At 39.6% G+C, this 12193-nt stretch overlaps 1 protein-coding gene across 5 annotated transcripts in view; it reads left to right on the top strand.

Annotated features, from left to right (window-relative positions):
* Positions 1 to 12193, top strand: part of slc23a2 (solute carrier family 23 member 2) — a 38982-nt gene that overhangs the window by 18778 nt on the left and 8011 nt on the right. For all 5 annotated transcript variants that reach the window (XM_072387633.1, XM_072387634.1, XM_072387632.1 and 2 more), the window contains 6 exons: positions 1541 to 1657; positions 3537 to 3694; positions 8523 to 8611; positions 8793 to 8860; positions 10973 to 11154; positions 11904 to 12024. In XM_072387633.1, the coding sequence (XP_072243734.1) occupies positions 1541 to 1657; positions 3537 to 3694; positions 8523 to 8611; positions 8793 to 8860; positions 10973 to 11154; positions 11904 to 12024 (735 nt within the window). The remainder of the gene's footprint in view (positions 1 to 1540; positions 1658 to 3536; positions 3695 to 8522; positions 8612 to 8792; positions 8861 to 10972; positions 11155 to 11903; positions 12025 to 12193) is intronic.

The raw sequence follows: 12193 nt of genomic DNA, 5'->3' as shown, positions 1-12193 counted from the left end.
TTACAGGCTTGTACTTGTTATGACACTTATGTCGTAAACCGCAGTCTTCGCAATACTTTAAGTGTCTTTTTTTTCTTCTTTTCTTTTTGCCTTTTCCCCACATCCTTTAACTTATTTAAGAGTGGTTTGGTACCATAACAATTTGTCAAAGCATGTTGTCTCAAATGATTGTGTCAGATGTGGTCTTGGCTCTCCCCTATGACAAGAAAAGCCACCCTGTATGTTCCCAGCTGAGAGGGAGCATAAAATGTGCCTCTGTGAAATGAGTCATTGACGTTTAAAAGTGAACTACGCTGCCATGCTGCACTATTTCTTTTTAATTTTATGTAAGGAGTCGAAACCCAGCAGATGATACCACAGTTACAATGAATCATCACTTTAAATTTCTACTTTTTTCAATCTGTGATCATGTGAGAAGTGTCCTTATGCAATTTGTACGGAGCACAGGCCGTTTTGACTACCACTCTGGCCCAACGTTGTAGAATTACAACATAGACATAACAAGCTCTAAATCAAGTTTGATGAACGTTTTTCAAGATAATTAAATGTGTACATGTTCTACACACTGTAATAAACACAAAAAAAATGTAAAGAATTTTACTTACTTTAATCCAGATAAATTCAGTCGTGCGTAAACACTTCTTCTGTCCAATAGCGTTGTGAGGACAAACAATAGGACCCAGCTGACTATGGAAATGTGGTCTTGAGAAAAGAAAAAAAAACATTTGCAGACCTTTTTTCAGAATTGTTAAAAGTGATGTTGTAAATTTGCAATGGTGGGTCTTACAGGGTTAAACGCAACTCTTCCAGTCGTTCGTTTCCTTTGTTCAAGCTTGTTTGAAATATTTTGCCCACTGATTAACTGGTTCTGATGATTAACCACAACAGTTTAAAAATACCAATCACGGTCTGTTAAACTGGGTAAATTAAAAAAAAGACATGGGGGGTACATGTTGGAGCTACAGCAGGGTACGGACAAAGCCACAAAGGTGTCGAGCATAGTTTAAGTAGATGTGCAGTGACTTAGTCAGTATGTTTATGAGTGGGTTTGTAAATTAGCAGTAAAATTTCACCACATCCAGTTGGTAACATCATGAAGCTTTTGGCCACAAAAGAAATCCCAGATTTTTATGAGGTGGTTTTTGTTCATGGTCTCTCAGCTCGCCTCATTCTCTCTATTTGAAAAGACAAGAAACGTGTGCAGAAAGGTGCTGATGAGCTGTGAGTCGGAGACTGACTGAACAATCTTCCTCTTTTGTGCTCTTTTCTCGCTGTCACTATGACGGTGCATTTTTCTTTCTTAACTTATAATCTTCTATCTATTCATTCCTTGAATTCAGGCCTCATCACGACAGCTCAAACATGTCGTTCCAACATGCGTATTTAACATTCTTTTCCTACTTTGATTTCTTTCTATGATTTAATCCGTCTGTGATGCCTTACTGTTTACACAAAGCAAAGTGTACAAGACAAGATAAACAAGTTATAAAAAATGATAAAAATATAATTTGTGTTGTTTTTAATGTCTTTGTGTGTATAGAGCTCAATATCTGAGACGCTTGACAGCACAGACAGTATCGATGCAAGGAGGATGGATATGATCTATACCATTGAGGACACCCCGCCCTGGTACCTGTGTGTGTTCTTAGGCTTACAGGTAATTCAACACATGGATTAACTGAAAAAAGACCACCTACACAAGTCCATTGTAACTCGGGTGTGTAGATTGTTGTTTTCTATGCACCCTCGGTTCAGTATTTTTCCTCCCATCATTCACAGTACTCCTTACACAGATGGACAGCAGACACAAAAATAGGATTTTGCTCCCAGTAGTCATCATGCTGGTGGTTCTTGAGGATAATGCCCTCACTGTGTGGTCATTATGGTGAAACACTCTGTGTTTGTGTCTGACACTGGACTTTTGAGATGTGTCAACTCCCTCAATCCCTTAGTCACAGCATGAAAGAGCGTATATCTAAAGTGTATTATAGAAGTCATCAAGTCTAAAAAACGATGCAAACACAAAGCCCTACAAACGCCACTCTGTAATTTAAACTTTTATCTCAGTTCCTGACGCTAAATGCATAAATTTATCAAAACTGTGGAGGAGAAACAAACATTTGTGTCGAGGAAACGGCAAATGCTGCCGGGTAAAGATGAAGAAATGAATCTCTAAACCACCAAGCAAGATAAACCGTCATTTACATCTAAGCTACATACACAAGTCTTTAAGAAGGATTTTGTTCTCTTTGTTTAAAAAGGGTTTGGCTTCCTATAGAAACAGAAGTTACTCCCACATGGGATAGAAATCCAAACCAGGTGTTGCAAGGTTAGAGTGCGACTTAATTTTCCATAGCTGCTCTTTGGCTTATAGGCACAATGAGTCTAGGGACCGTTACAGCCATTTAAAAGGTGATTTCATCTAAAGGTGAAATGCTGTCAAAATTTCCATGATGCTTTTGTGAATTAGCTTGCACTCAAGAGTTTACTCAAGAGGTGTTTTATTACATCAGACAGACTTTAACAGCAAAAAGTAATGGAAAAGCAAAGATCCACAGATCAGTTATAACATTAGGACCACATACCTGATATTGAGGAGGTCCTCCTTAGTTGCCTGAACACCTCGGCTCATATGGGACGTGGACAAAGAACATCTTTAGGTGTCCTGATGCCTTTTGTAGCAATATGTTCGCAATAGATCCTTTGGGCCCTGTGGGTTGTGGGTTGGGAATGTGTGTGGATTCCCACAGATGCCATCAGATTAGTAACAGGGGAATTTGGAAGATGTATGAACACCTGTTTTTTTTTCACTTTTGTGGTGCAAGTTCAGGTTCGCACCCAGAGCCTAACTGGGAACTAGTTCTTTCCGTATTTTTTTTTTTATAAAACCAGTTTTATAGATCCCACTGGAGAAGGGATTTATAAATCCTGCTTGTATTACTGTTCCTAAGCTCACTACCACCCACTGTTTAAAACACTCATTTATAAACTACACTAATTATATTGAGGCATCAGTATGTTGGGAAAATGTGACAAACACTATAATCTCTTTCTGTTTTTGTGAAGGTAGACTGCCTGCCCAAACATGTATTTAAGAGACTGTTAGATTGACCTAACGATGGAGTGGCTCCCGGCTAGAACAAACTTAGAAGGGACTCTAGTACCAGTCATAAATCGACTTTGGCACTGCTTTGCTTGAAAAGGTACTCTTAAGCCCTTCAAAGCAGTCTTTGCAGGGCTCTCTGCTGTCCTGCTGGGGGAGGCTGTTACTCTAATAAAAGTAAATGTTTTAGTTTGCGAGTATTTATGTAAAACCCCATGTGTCTGTCAGTGGTTTTAATGTTGTGGCGAGAGAATAAAAGATGCAGAAAGTTTTAAATGACAATCAGATGTAGTAAAAAATGTGTTATCATATTCTAATTTCATTGAGGTGGTTTACAGTCGGGTCAAGTTTTGACGGTAGAATCGTGCCATGCCAAAGCAAGAGACACACATGCATATATGCACTCTGACTCTGAAGCCTCTTGTCTTTCCAGCACTACTTGACATGTTTCAGTGGAACTATTGCGGTGCCGTTCCTCCTCGTTGAAGCGATGTGCGTCGGCTTTGATCAGTGGGCCACCAGTCAGCTCATAGGGACCATCTTCTTCTGCGTGGGGATCACCACCCTGCTGCAGACCACACTGGGCTGCAGGTAAACGACAACACAGAATGGAAATGCTTTTCTTGAATACATCTAATCTATACTGACACCTGTAGTGTTTGCACTTAGGTTTAGGTTAGGTTAGGTTAGGTTTCTGCTTTATTCGGGCATTGTTTTCATATCCTTTTTATTGCTCTTTCTCTCATCACTGAGTGCCACTGACAGATGAGGGCCATTCATACCAGCATGTCGTTCCTCTTTCTCTATCCTTCCTCTTAATGTCACCTCGTGAGTGTGTTTGAGCGTGAGCATGCCTTTTAAGTATCAGCATTCTTTCTCTTTTCATGTAACCGCTGCTCTCGGTTGAGACTGAACCTTTCCTTGGTAAGAGTAGAAAGTAGGCTATTCAGAAGTAGTCCGTGCTTTTTAAATTTAGATGGGGAAAACAAGGGCAAAGAAAAGTTCTGAAAAAAAAAACCTAAACAAATTGAGAAATTTACTGCAGAGGAGGGAACTTCATGTTGGTCAAGTGTTGCATCACTTCTGGGCAAGTGATTCGAATACTCTGAAGCTATAATTGATTAAATCCACAGGCATTTGTTTTTGAGAAGCTTGTGTAGTTGGAAGACCTACTTTCAGACATGCCAGTACACACATGTCAAGAATAACCGATTCGACCTAGTTCTCACAAACTTGTTGTCCACATTGAATACACATTTAATACATATTTTTCAGCTTGTGTCACATTGCTCTCTGCTGACAAACACTTTTCCTTCCTCATTATGTGTGTCTTACATTCCTCTGTCATCGTAAAAATCAGGAACCTGCTCATCCGCTGGTCGTCTTATTTATTCATGAATCCACTTATGCAACCTTAAAGTTGCTTGTATAAAATCTGATGTGTAATTTTTGTAACCGCTCTGGCTTTATCACTCCTACTTTTCACCAATAGAGGAACAACTGTCATGAGACATTACCAGTTGCCATGGATATTATCCAGTCTATTAGGGGGAGATGTTTTAATGAAAGCCAGGTCCGGCTGGCAGTAGTTGTTGTTTTTCTTTCATAAAAGGAGATCAGTTCCAAGAGGTAAACTGCCCCATTTCATTCTCGTTAATAAACGTAATCTTTCCATCTTGTCATAACAGATTCTTTGTGGGTCATTATCGTTGCTGAGGTGCAGCGGGCCTGCCAACAAAGTCACATAATTCTAACGGAGGCAGACAGTAACTTGTTGTTCTTTCTTAGATCAACTCTGAGGCTTTTGACTCATGTCATTACAAAAATAGTGTGCAAGTCGCGTCCTACTTCCCTCCCTCCGCACCTCCCAATCATTCAGTGGGAAGCCCAAAGAAACTTGTTTTTTTGTTTTTGTGGTTTTTTTCCAGGGTTACGAAAGTGAAATGTACGTACTTATAATGTCAAAGTAAGGAACAAATATATCAGGAAACTCTGTGCTAGGATTGAAATCGGCTGTCCAGGATGCCTTGAAAATCATTTTCAATGCTATCGAGCTTTACTTATCTATAACCTGTAAGTCCAAAAAAGCTGAGATGATGCAGGAAATGTAATAAAAACAGAATGCAACAATTTGATTGAGCATCTCAGAAGGAGCAAAGGATCATCAGTCTGTAAAAAAACAAAAAAAACTGCATCTTTAAATTATTGAGCGATCTGCAGGATAGTGTTCCTCCTGGGAAAAGAGTTTACTTTGAATATTCCATCATACAAACATAATATCTTCACATCTGGAAAACAATAATCAGTATTTACTGTATTATAAGTGGGCATGCCATGAAAAGCACTGCATGAGCTCAGGAAAATCCTTGTTTGTGAACACAGCTCAACATGTCTCCATAAAATGCATCATCACTGTCTCAGGGTGTGAAGGCTGTCATGCTTTCAAAAATCATAGTCGAATTGTTTCAGATTTGTCTCTATTGTGCTTAAGCTCTGAAGTCATTTCCGCCTTCATTCGCAATTTTTTATTTATTTATTTTTAAGATACTTTGGCGTCGTGATTCCTCGAAGATCACGTGTAGTCTTTTTGTTCATCAGCTTGTTTTTCCATCATGTCAGAGGAACATGTAACAGGTCAAGCTGGTAGTGAAGATGGCGCCCTCTGTTGGACACTGGGCTTTAACCCCTGTTGTGCTTAACACCTGATTGTACAATAAAGATGTTCGTATTTGTTTTAAAATGGGCAAAGTAGTTGACTTAATTACTTTAAAAACTGACGGAGTTGGAGGAATATTTGACTTCTTAGATAAATAATGCATTAAAACTGTTGCAACATATTGAGTTTCAGGCCTTTTGATACACGTGGTAATGATATAATATGAATAGCAGCACCAGTATTGGGTGTCTCTCTGCAGCCTTTGATCTCCTCACATTTGAGAAACAAACTTGCATAATTTGACAACACAAAGTGGGTTATTTGAATATGTATTCTGCTGTAATGCCACAGAATATAAAAAGTGAAAAGCTGACATGTAGTTTTACATTTTATTTGTTATCTAACTTGAATGATGTAGATATGCTTTGCTCAGATATGCTGCAAAAAAGAACTGAAAACAATCAAGATGACTTATTTAAGGTTATAGTCTTTAGAAAATGTTGATATAAAAAGTTCCTGCCCTGTGATGTACAATAACAAGGACATTTAAAAAGAAATGAAAAGGCAGAATAAAAACGCTGATGGAGGGTGTTGGCTCTCAAGTTAAGAAGTTATGTAAGTTGTTATCCTTCTCCCTGTCTAACCTAGTTCTTTCTTGTTCTCTGAAACAAACAAAGACGCACGAGAGTCTGGTCTTGGCTTCAACGTGAGAGGCATTCCTGTCACACCAGCAGCCCACTCTCTGAGGCAGGGCTGAGCTGAGGTGACACAGTGCCTATCTGTCCATCTCTCTGTGGATTACTGTCTCCAGAGAAATGTCACTGAATGGAAACGACTGAGGGAGGGAGGGAAAGGAGAAAGTGGGGAAAAGAGCAGGATGATGGCATCATTAAAAACCACAGAATATGCTGCTTTCGTAGTTTGTGTTCACACAGATCATAGGTATTTGTTTTTTGTGCTTTTACCTTCCACATATTCAATTTGGCATAAGATAATGTATTCAAGTGCAAAGCCCTGGCTTTTTTTTCTTTCTCCTTTTTAGTTTACATCAATTAATGCAGAACCGTGTGGGAAATGTGCCCCATCTGACATGTACTTATTAATCCTTGCTGTCTGTAATAGACCAGATTTCACCTGTTCCCAGATGATTTGGACTGTCGGTGCGTGCAAATCTCTTCAATTTGACATCCCCGTTATATTTTTGGCCTTAGAACTATCGCACACATCTACTTGTATTATCATTGCCACTTAAGAATAAGAGTTTGTGTATTCACTGCTGTAGAGACCAGCTCAGTTGCATAGTAATTGCCTCAGGATTTACACATAAAACTGCTCTTAAGTTGTATATTTTCCGTTTGATCACAAGATGGACTCTTGAGCCACATAAGAGTGGTGTGGACATGTAAAAGTGAGGCGCATTGAAGCGTGTGCTGAGCTGTTAAAGAGGTGGAGGGAGGCGGGGACATGCATTGTGGTTTGATTAGTCATGGTGCCAAGTGAGGCCGCTTTCCCTGGAAAGGTGGGGCGCACATGTGCATTACACCTACGTAACCTGCTTATGTATGGATGTGTTAGCTGCACACGTGAAATGTGTAGTACACTTGGATGTTTCTCTTCTTTTTTACTCTCCTTTTGTCAGTTTTTTTTTCTTTTTTTTTTTTTTTTTTTACATTTTGGTTATGAAAGTGAAGTAGAGTTTCTGTTTGCTTTTCAGTAAAGCACCAGCTTAGTACGTTGTCATAGCACCGCTCTTAAGGTTTTTACCCTAAAGTCTCCAGACTGTCTCTGCCGTTCATTTTTATATTGCTTTGAAAGCGAGCAGCTTTACAAAGAAGGAAGTTATACAAGCACCGTATGTAGGTGTAGAGTTATTGAAAAACAGCACCCGAACAGTGGCTCAACCGCAATCTGACCCTTGCAACATAATCAGGGGTGGCATGACGTAAATTTGTGAAACTCTTTGTTCAACCCAAATTGATAACAAACTTTTATAACTCAATAGCACACCGGTGCCCTCTTCCTCATTTTTAGAAAGTAACATTCCTTTTCCGGCTTGTTTTCACTTGCGCACTGTACCAATAGAAAATGTAGCTCCCAGTTGCCTAAACTGCATAAAGTGGATGAATAGAAATGATGGAAATCATGGCAACCTGAGCAAACTATGATCCTAAATAAATGTCAGGAATTTAAGAACATGATCCATGCTGAAAGCAACACAGTTGCTGCAGTAAAGAAGTCATGAAGGGAGGCAGGCTTGGAAAAAATAATGTGAGAGTTAAGATTTTTATCCATTTTATCCCTATCATTGAGGCACAAGTGAATCTGAATATGTTTGCATGCATGTATGCGTCTTTGGTTGACTTGTCAGATTTAGCTTTTTCACTGCAACCCAGTAGCATTACTCTTAAAATCTCTTAATGTCAACAAATGCACGCCTTAGTGTCCTGTACAGTCTAGAATCTGCCTCTTTCATAAAGATGGATCCACTTGATATTGTAGGAATGATGGTGGTGTTGTCCAGAAGAACTGATTGGTCAGTCGGCAGGGCTTTAATGAATTATAAATCCCTAAATCCTACTTCGTAAAACGGACTCCAGGAAGATTTGCTTCTGTGAATAGCGTTAAAAACGGGAATAATGGCTAACAAGATGGTACAAACTCTGTATCTCCCACAATGATGGGATGCAGCCTTTCTACACAGAAACGACTTAAGTATTTCAGCCTTTAAAAGTCATATGTGAGCAGATTGTTTCTTGTGTTTAGGTTGCCTTTGTTCCAGGCCAGTGCATTTGCCTTCCTTGCACCAGCCAGAGCCATCCTGTCACTTGACAAATGGAAGTGTAACAACACAGGTAATACTTCTCCTCTACCTGACATGATCAATATGGATGCTCATCAAATAAGGCGTGATAAAGACTGCTGTTATCATTCTAACTCCATATGTTCTCAGATCAAGAGAGTTTATCTGTATGCTTAAAAAAAAAAAAAAATTGTCATCTTCTGACTATTTTCCTCATCTTTTTCCATGAACAGGGCTTCCAGTACTGAATGGGACGGAGCTTTTTCATACAGAGCACATCTGGCACCCCAGGATACGAGAGGTAAGTCAAAACGGCAAATACGAAATTCTATTCTTCTGTAAAGGGTTTACTATAAAAAAAAAAAAGTACATGACAGATTATTCAAATTAACCTTAGAAACTCCTTATGCAACGTTTTACACAACAATTTTTACATCTGGGTAATTTCTTAACCTAATATTTCTGCAGTTGCACGACAGAGAAATGACTGTTTCTGCATGTCTGCTTTATATAGCAGATGCTGTAAATTTGTGTTAACCTTTTCAGTTTGCGTAAGCCTGTTGAGTAATTGTCTTTTATGTGACGTGAATGAGCCAAAACTCAATCAGACTGAATCAAATTGTAAAATGGGGGGAAAGTGCATGTGATGAAAGTCGACAGCGGAGAGCACGAACCCAGTCATCACTCGGAGCGCTGATCCTGTTACCGCATCTCAGTCAACCGTGGTGCTGACATGGTACAACATGCTTGTTTCTGATTCTTACAACTGATTTCAAATGTTGTTTAACTGAAGGAAAAGAAAAACACGGTTCCGTGCAGTTTTCTCCTCAGGCAGTTGGTTAGCAGAGGCAAATGTTCAGCATGATGGATCAGTGCTGAGCCTAAACTGACATGTTTTGTCTCCTGTGACCTGTGTTGCTACCCCTCTGAGAAAAAATTGCCTCGTTTATAGCGAGCACTCTTTCTGTTGTGACTTAGTGCCACTGCTCCTTTTGCCTGGGTCAGTTCTTTATTTATCACTTTAAAAAGTAATTCATGTCGCCAAAACGCCAGGCTTAAGCAACTCTAAATCGTTTTTTTTATTCTTTTTCTGAATGTTTTATTTTATTTATTTTTTATTTTATCTGCTCGTTACAGATCTCATTATATAGTTATTTACTCCAGCAAAGCGCATAAAGTCCAGCTACAATGTTCTTAGTCTTCTTTAGTACCATAAAAGACATTTAATGCACTTTGACAGAATAACAGACAGTTTTTTTGCTACTTTACAGGTGTTTTTCTTTCTTTTTTTTTCCTGACCATAGCTGTTTTTCACTTCGTCCTTTCAGCACATTTGTGCTCACACTTGTGCTTATTAATAGAAAAGAATTGATACGTACTCAATAAGCCACTAACGAGCAGGTTTTTTAACTGCCAGACAATAAAATAAGTAATGATACTTTGTAGGTTTGCAGTTTGCCTTCCAAACTGACAAGATAATTGGGCTGTGCTTACATGCAATGGGTGCTATCCCTATGCAGGCTTTCAGGAGTTAGTCTTTAACTTTAAAGAAATAATTATTATTTTTTTCTGTAGTGTCAAACAGGTAATTTCATATTGTTACAGATTCTGGAGTTTCTCTTTAATAAGCTATTGGCGTGGCTGTTTTTGGGGATACAATTTGTAGATGTTTTCTGATATTGGAAATATTCAGTATTTAAAAAAAATAGTTAATAATTTAAACCAATAAAAACAAACAAAAAAATTGTCATTCGTCTGCTTTGTCATTTTGAGAACCGTCTACGGATCTGTCCTGAGTGCAGCCGCATGAGGTTTTGATGTTGTGCAGGGCTTGAAATGGACAAGCAGGATTTTTAAACCAGCCTCAGTATCCTCATCCACTTGGTCAATATGATGCTGCAGACTGCCACAGCTCAGGTTACCTTTATTTAAATGACACGTGCAAAACAATAGAAGTTGACCCAGAGATCTTTCTGTTAGGAGCAATGAATGGAAATATATCAATATAACAACGGTGTATAGCAACAATGTTGCAGATGATTAAAGCACAACATGAAAATCAAAAGCTTTACCGTGTAAAAACAACAGTGGTGAGTAATGGAAAAGTAATGATGCTCCAAGCTTTATCAGCTGATATTCATCCTAAAGAATTTGTTTCTTGGTCTTAAAAGAAAAAAGCTGCTTAGAAGTGCCTTTGTTTTTTCTAATAGAGGTCCACTGTCTAAAGCAAAGGTAGCTAGAAGGTAACTTGACTCTTCACAGCTGGAGTTAAGTCAGGTAACTTCATATCCAGGTCAGATTTCTCACACCTTATAACCCTCAGAGTCTGCTTCTGTACTTGGTGGGTTTAGTTCAAAGACGGCATGGTGTAAAACTGGAAAGTTGAGTCTCTCCAACTGCTTTGTTCCATCAGATACAAGGGGCTATCATCGTGTCATCCCTCATCGAGGTGTGCATCGGAGCGCTGGGTCTGCCCGGGATGCTGCTGAAGTACATCGGACCTCTGACCATCACCCCAACCGTGGCCCTCATCGGGCTGTCAGGCTTCCAGGCTGCTGGGGAGAGGGCTGGAAAGCACTGGGGCATTGCTATGCTGTGAGTACAGCCTCTCGTGCAAAGTAACGCACTGATGTGTCAGTAAAGACCTGTTTGAAGGGACATTTCACCTAGAACTCATGTCTCTGTCGTTCTGCTTGAATGCTGGAGTGCAGCAGGGCATTACGCCGTTATGAGAAAAGGGGGGGGGGGGGGGACCAGGCAATGGTCTGAGCCTACAGGTGTTACAGCTTTATCAATGTCATGCTCTTATCTGTTTGACACTATTTTAGTCTTCCATGAAAGCTGTTTCCATAGGAAACCACCAACCACCTGTCTTTAAAAGCTGCATGTTTCATAATGAGAAGACTTCAGGCTTTGATTATCATCTATAGCTTTTGTACAAAATGAAGTAGTCATACTTTAACTGAAGTGCAGTGACTGCATTAAAACTAGAAAGCTTTCTGGGTGTCCTCCGCTGCAGAAAATGTAACAGAACGAGAACACATTAGATCATGTAGACTGTTGTCATATTCGGGTAGTATGACATCAGCTCCTACTGAGTCATTGCCATCTCCTCTCGCTCCACAGGGACAGGGTTTGTGCCCGTAATTGCCACTGAATTCTCAGGCAGTTAGGATAATTGATTGCCTCTTAAGCCTCTTGAGTTGTAGTCACACAGAAAGGACTAAATGGAAAATGGTCGTACAGGATTAGTTTTCTCACAGGGGCCATTTTAAAGGATAAGAAATAATAAGATGCTGTTAGTCATGATCCACCCAACTGAGGAGGCTTTTTTGTGTCTGCAGGACTATCTTCTTGGTACTCCTCTTCTCTCAGTATGCCAGGAACGTTCACTTCCCCCTGCCGGTCTACAGGGCTAAGAAAGGCTGGACCTCCTATAGGCTGCAGGTCTTCAAAATGTTTCCAGTAAGTACCGGCTTTCTGCCTTTTACACAAACCATGTCTGGACTCCCTTTTAGGGGTTTCTTTTTTTCTTTTGATATCCTAACCTTCCTTTTTCTTGTAAAGAATTATCTTTGGTTTCTTTACAGCTCGGTGCCCGTTTAAGTCAAATGATTCAACACAGCTAATCTCA

Source organism: Leuresthes tenuis, unplaced genomic scaffold (assembly GCF_036924035.1).
Source record: "Leuresthes tenuis unplaced genomic scaffold, fLeuTen1.0.hap1 SCAF_6, whole genome shotgun sequence".
Taxonomy (NCBI): Eukaryota; Metazoa; Chordata; class Actinopteri; order Atheriniformes; family Atherinopsidae; genus Leuresthes; species Leuresthes tenuis.
Note: the sequence above shows the minus strand (reverse complement) of the source record. Positions and strands in the feature narration are given on the sequence as shown.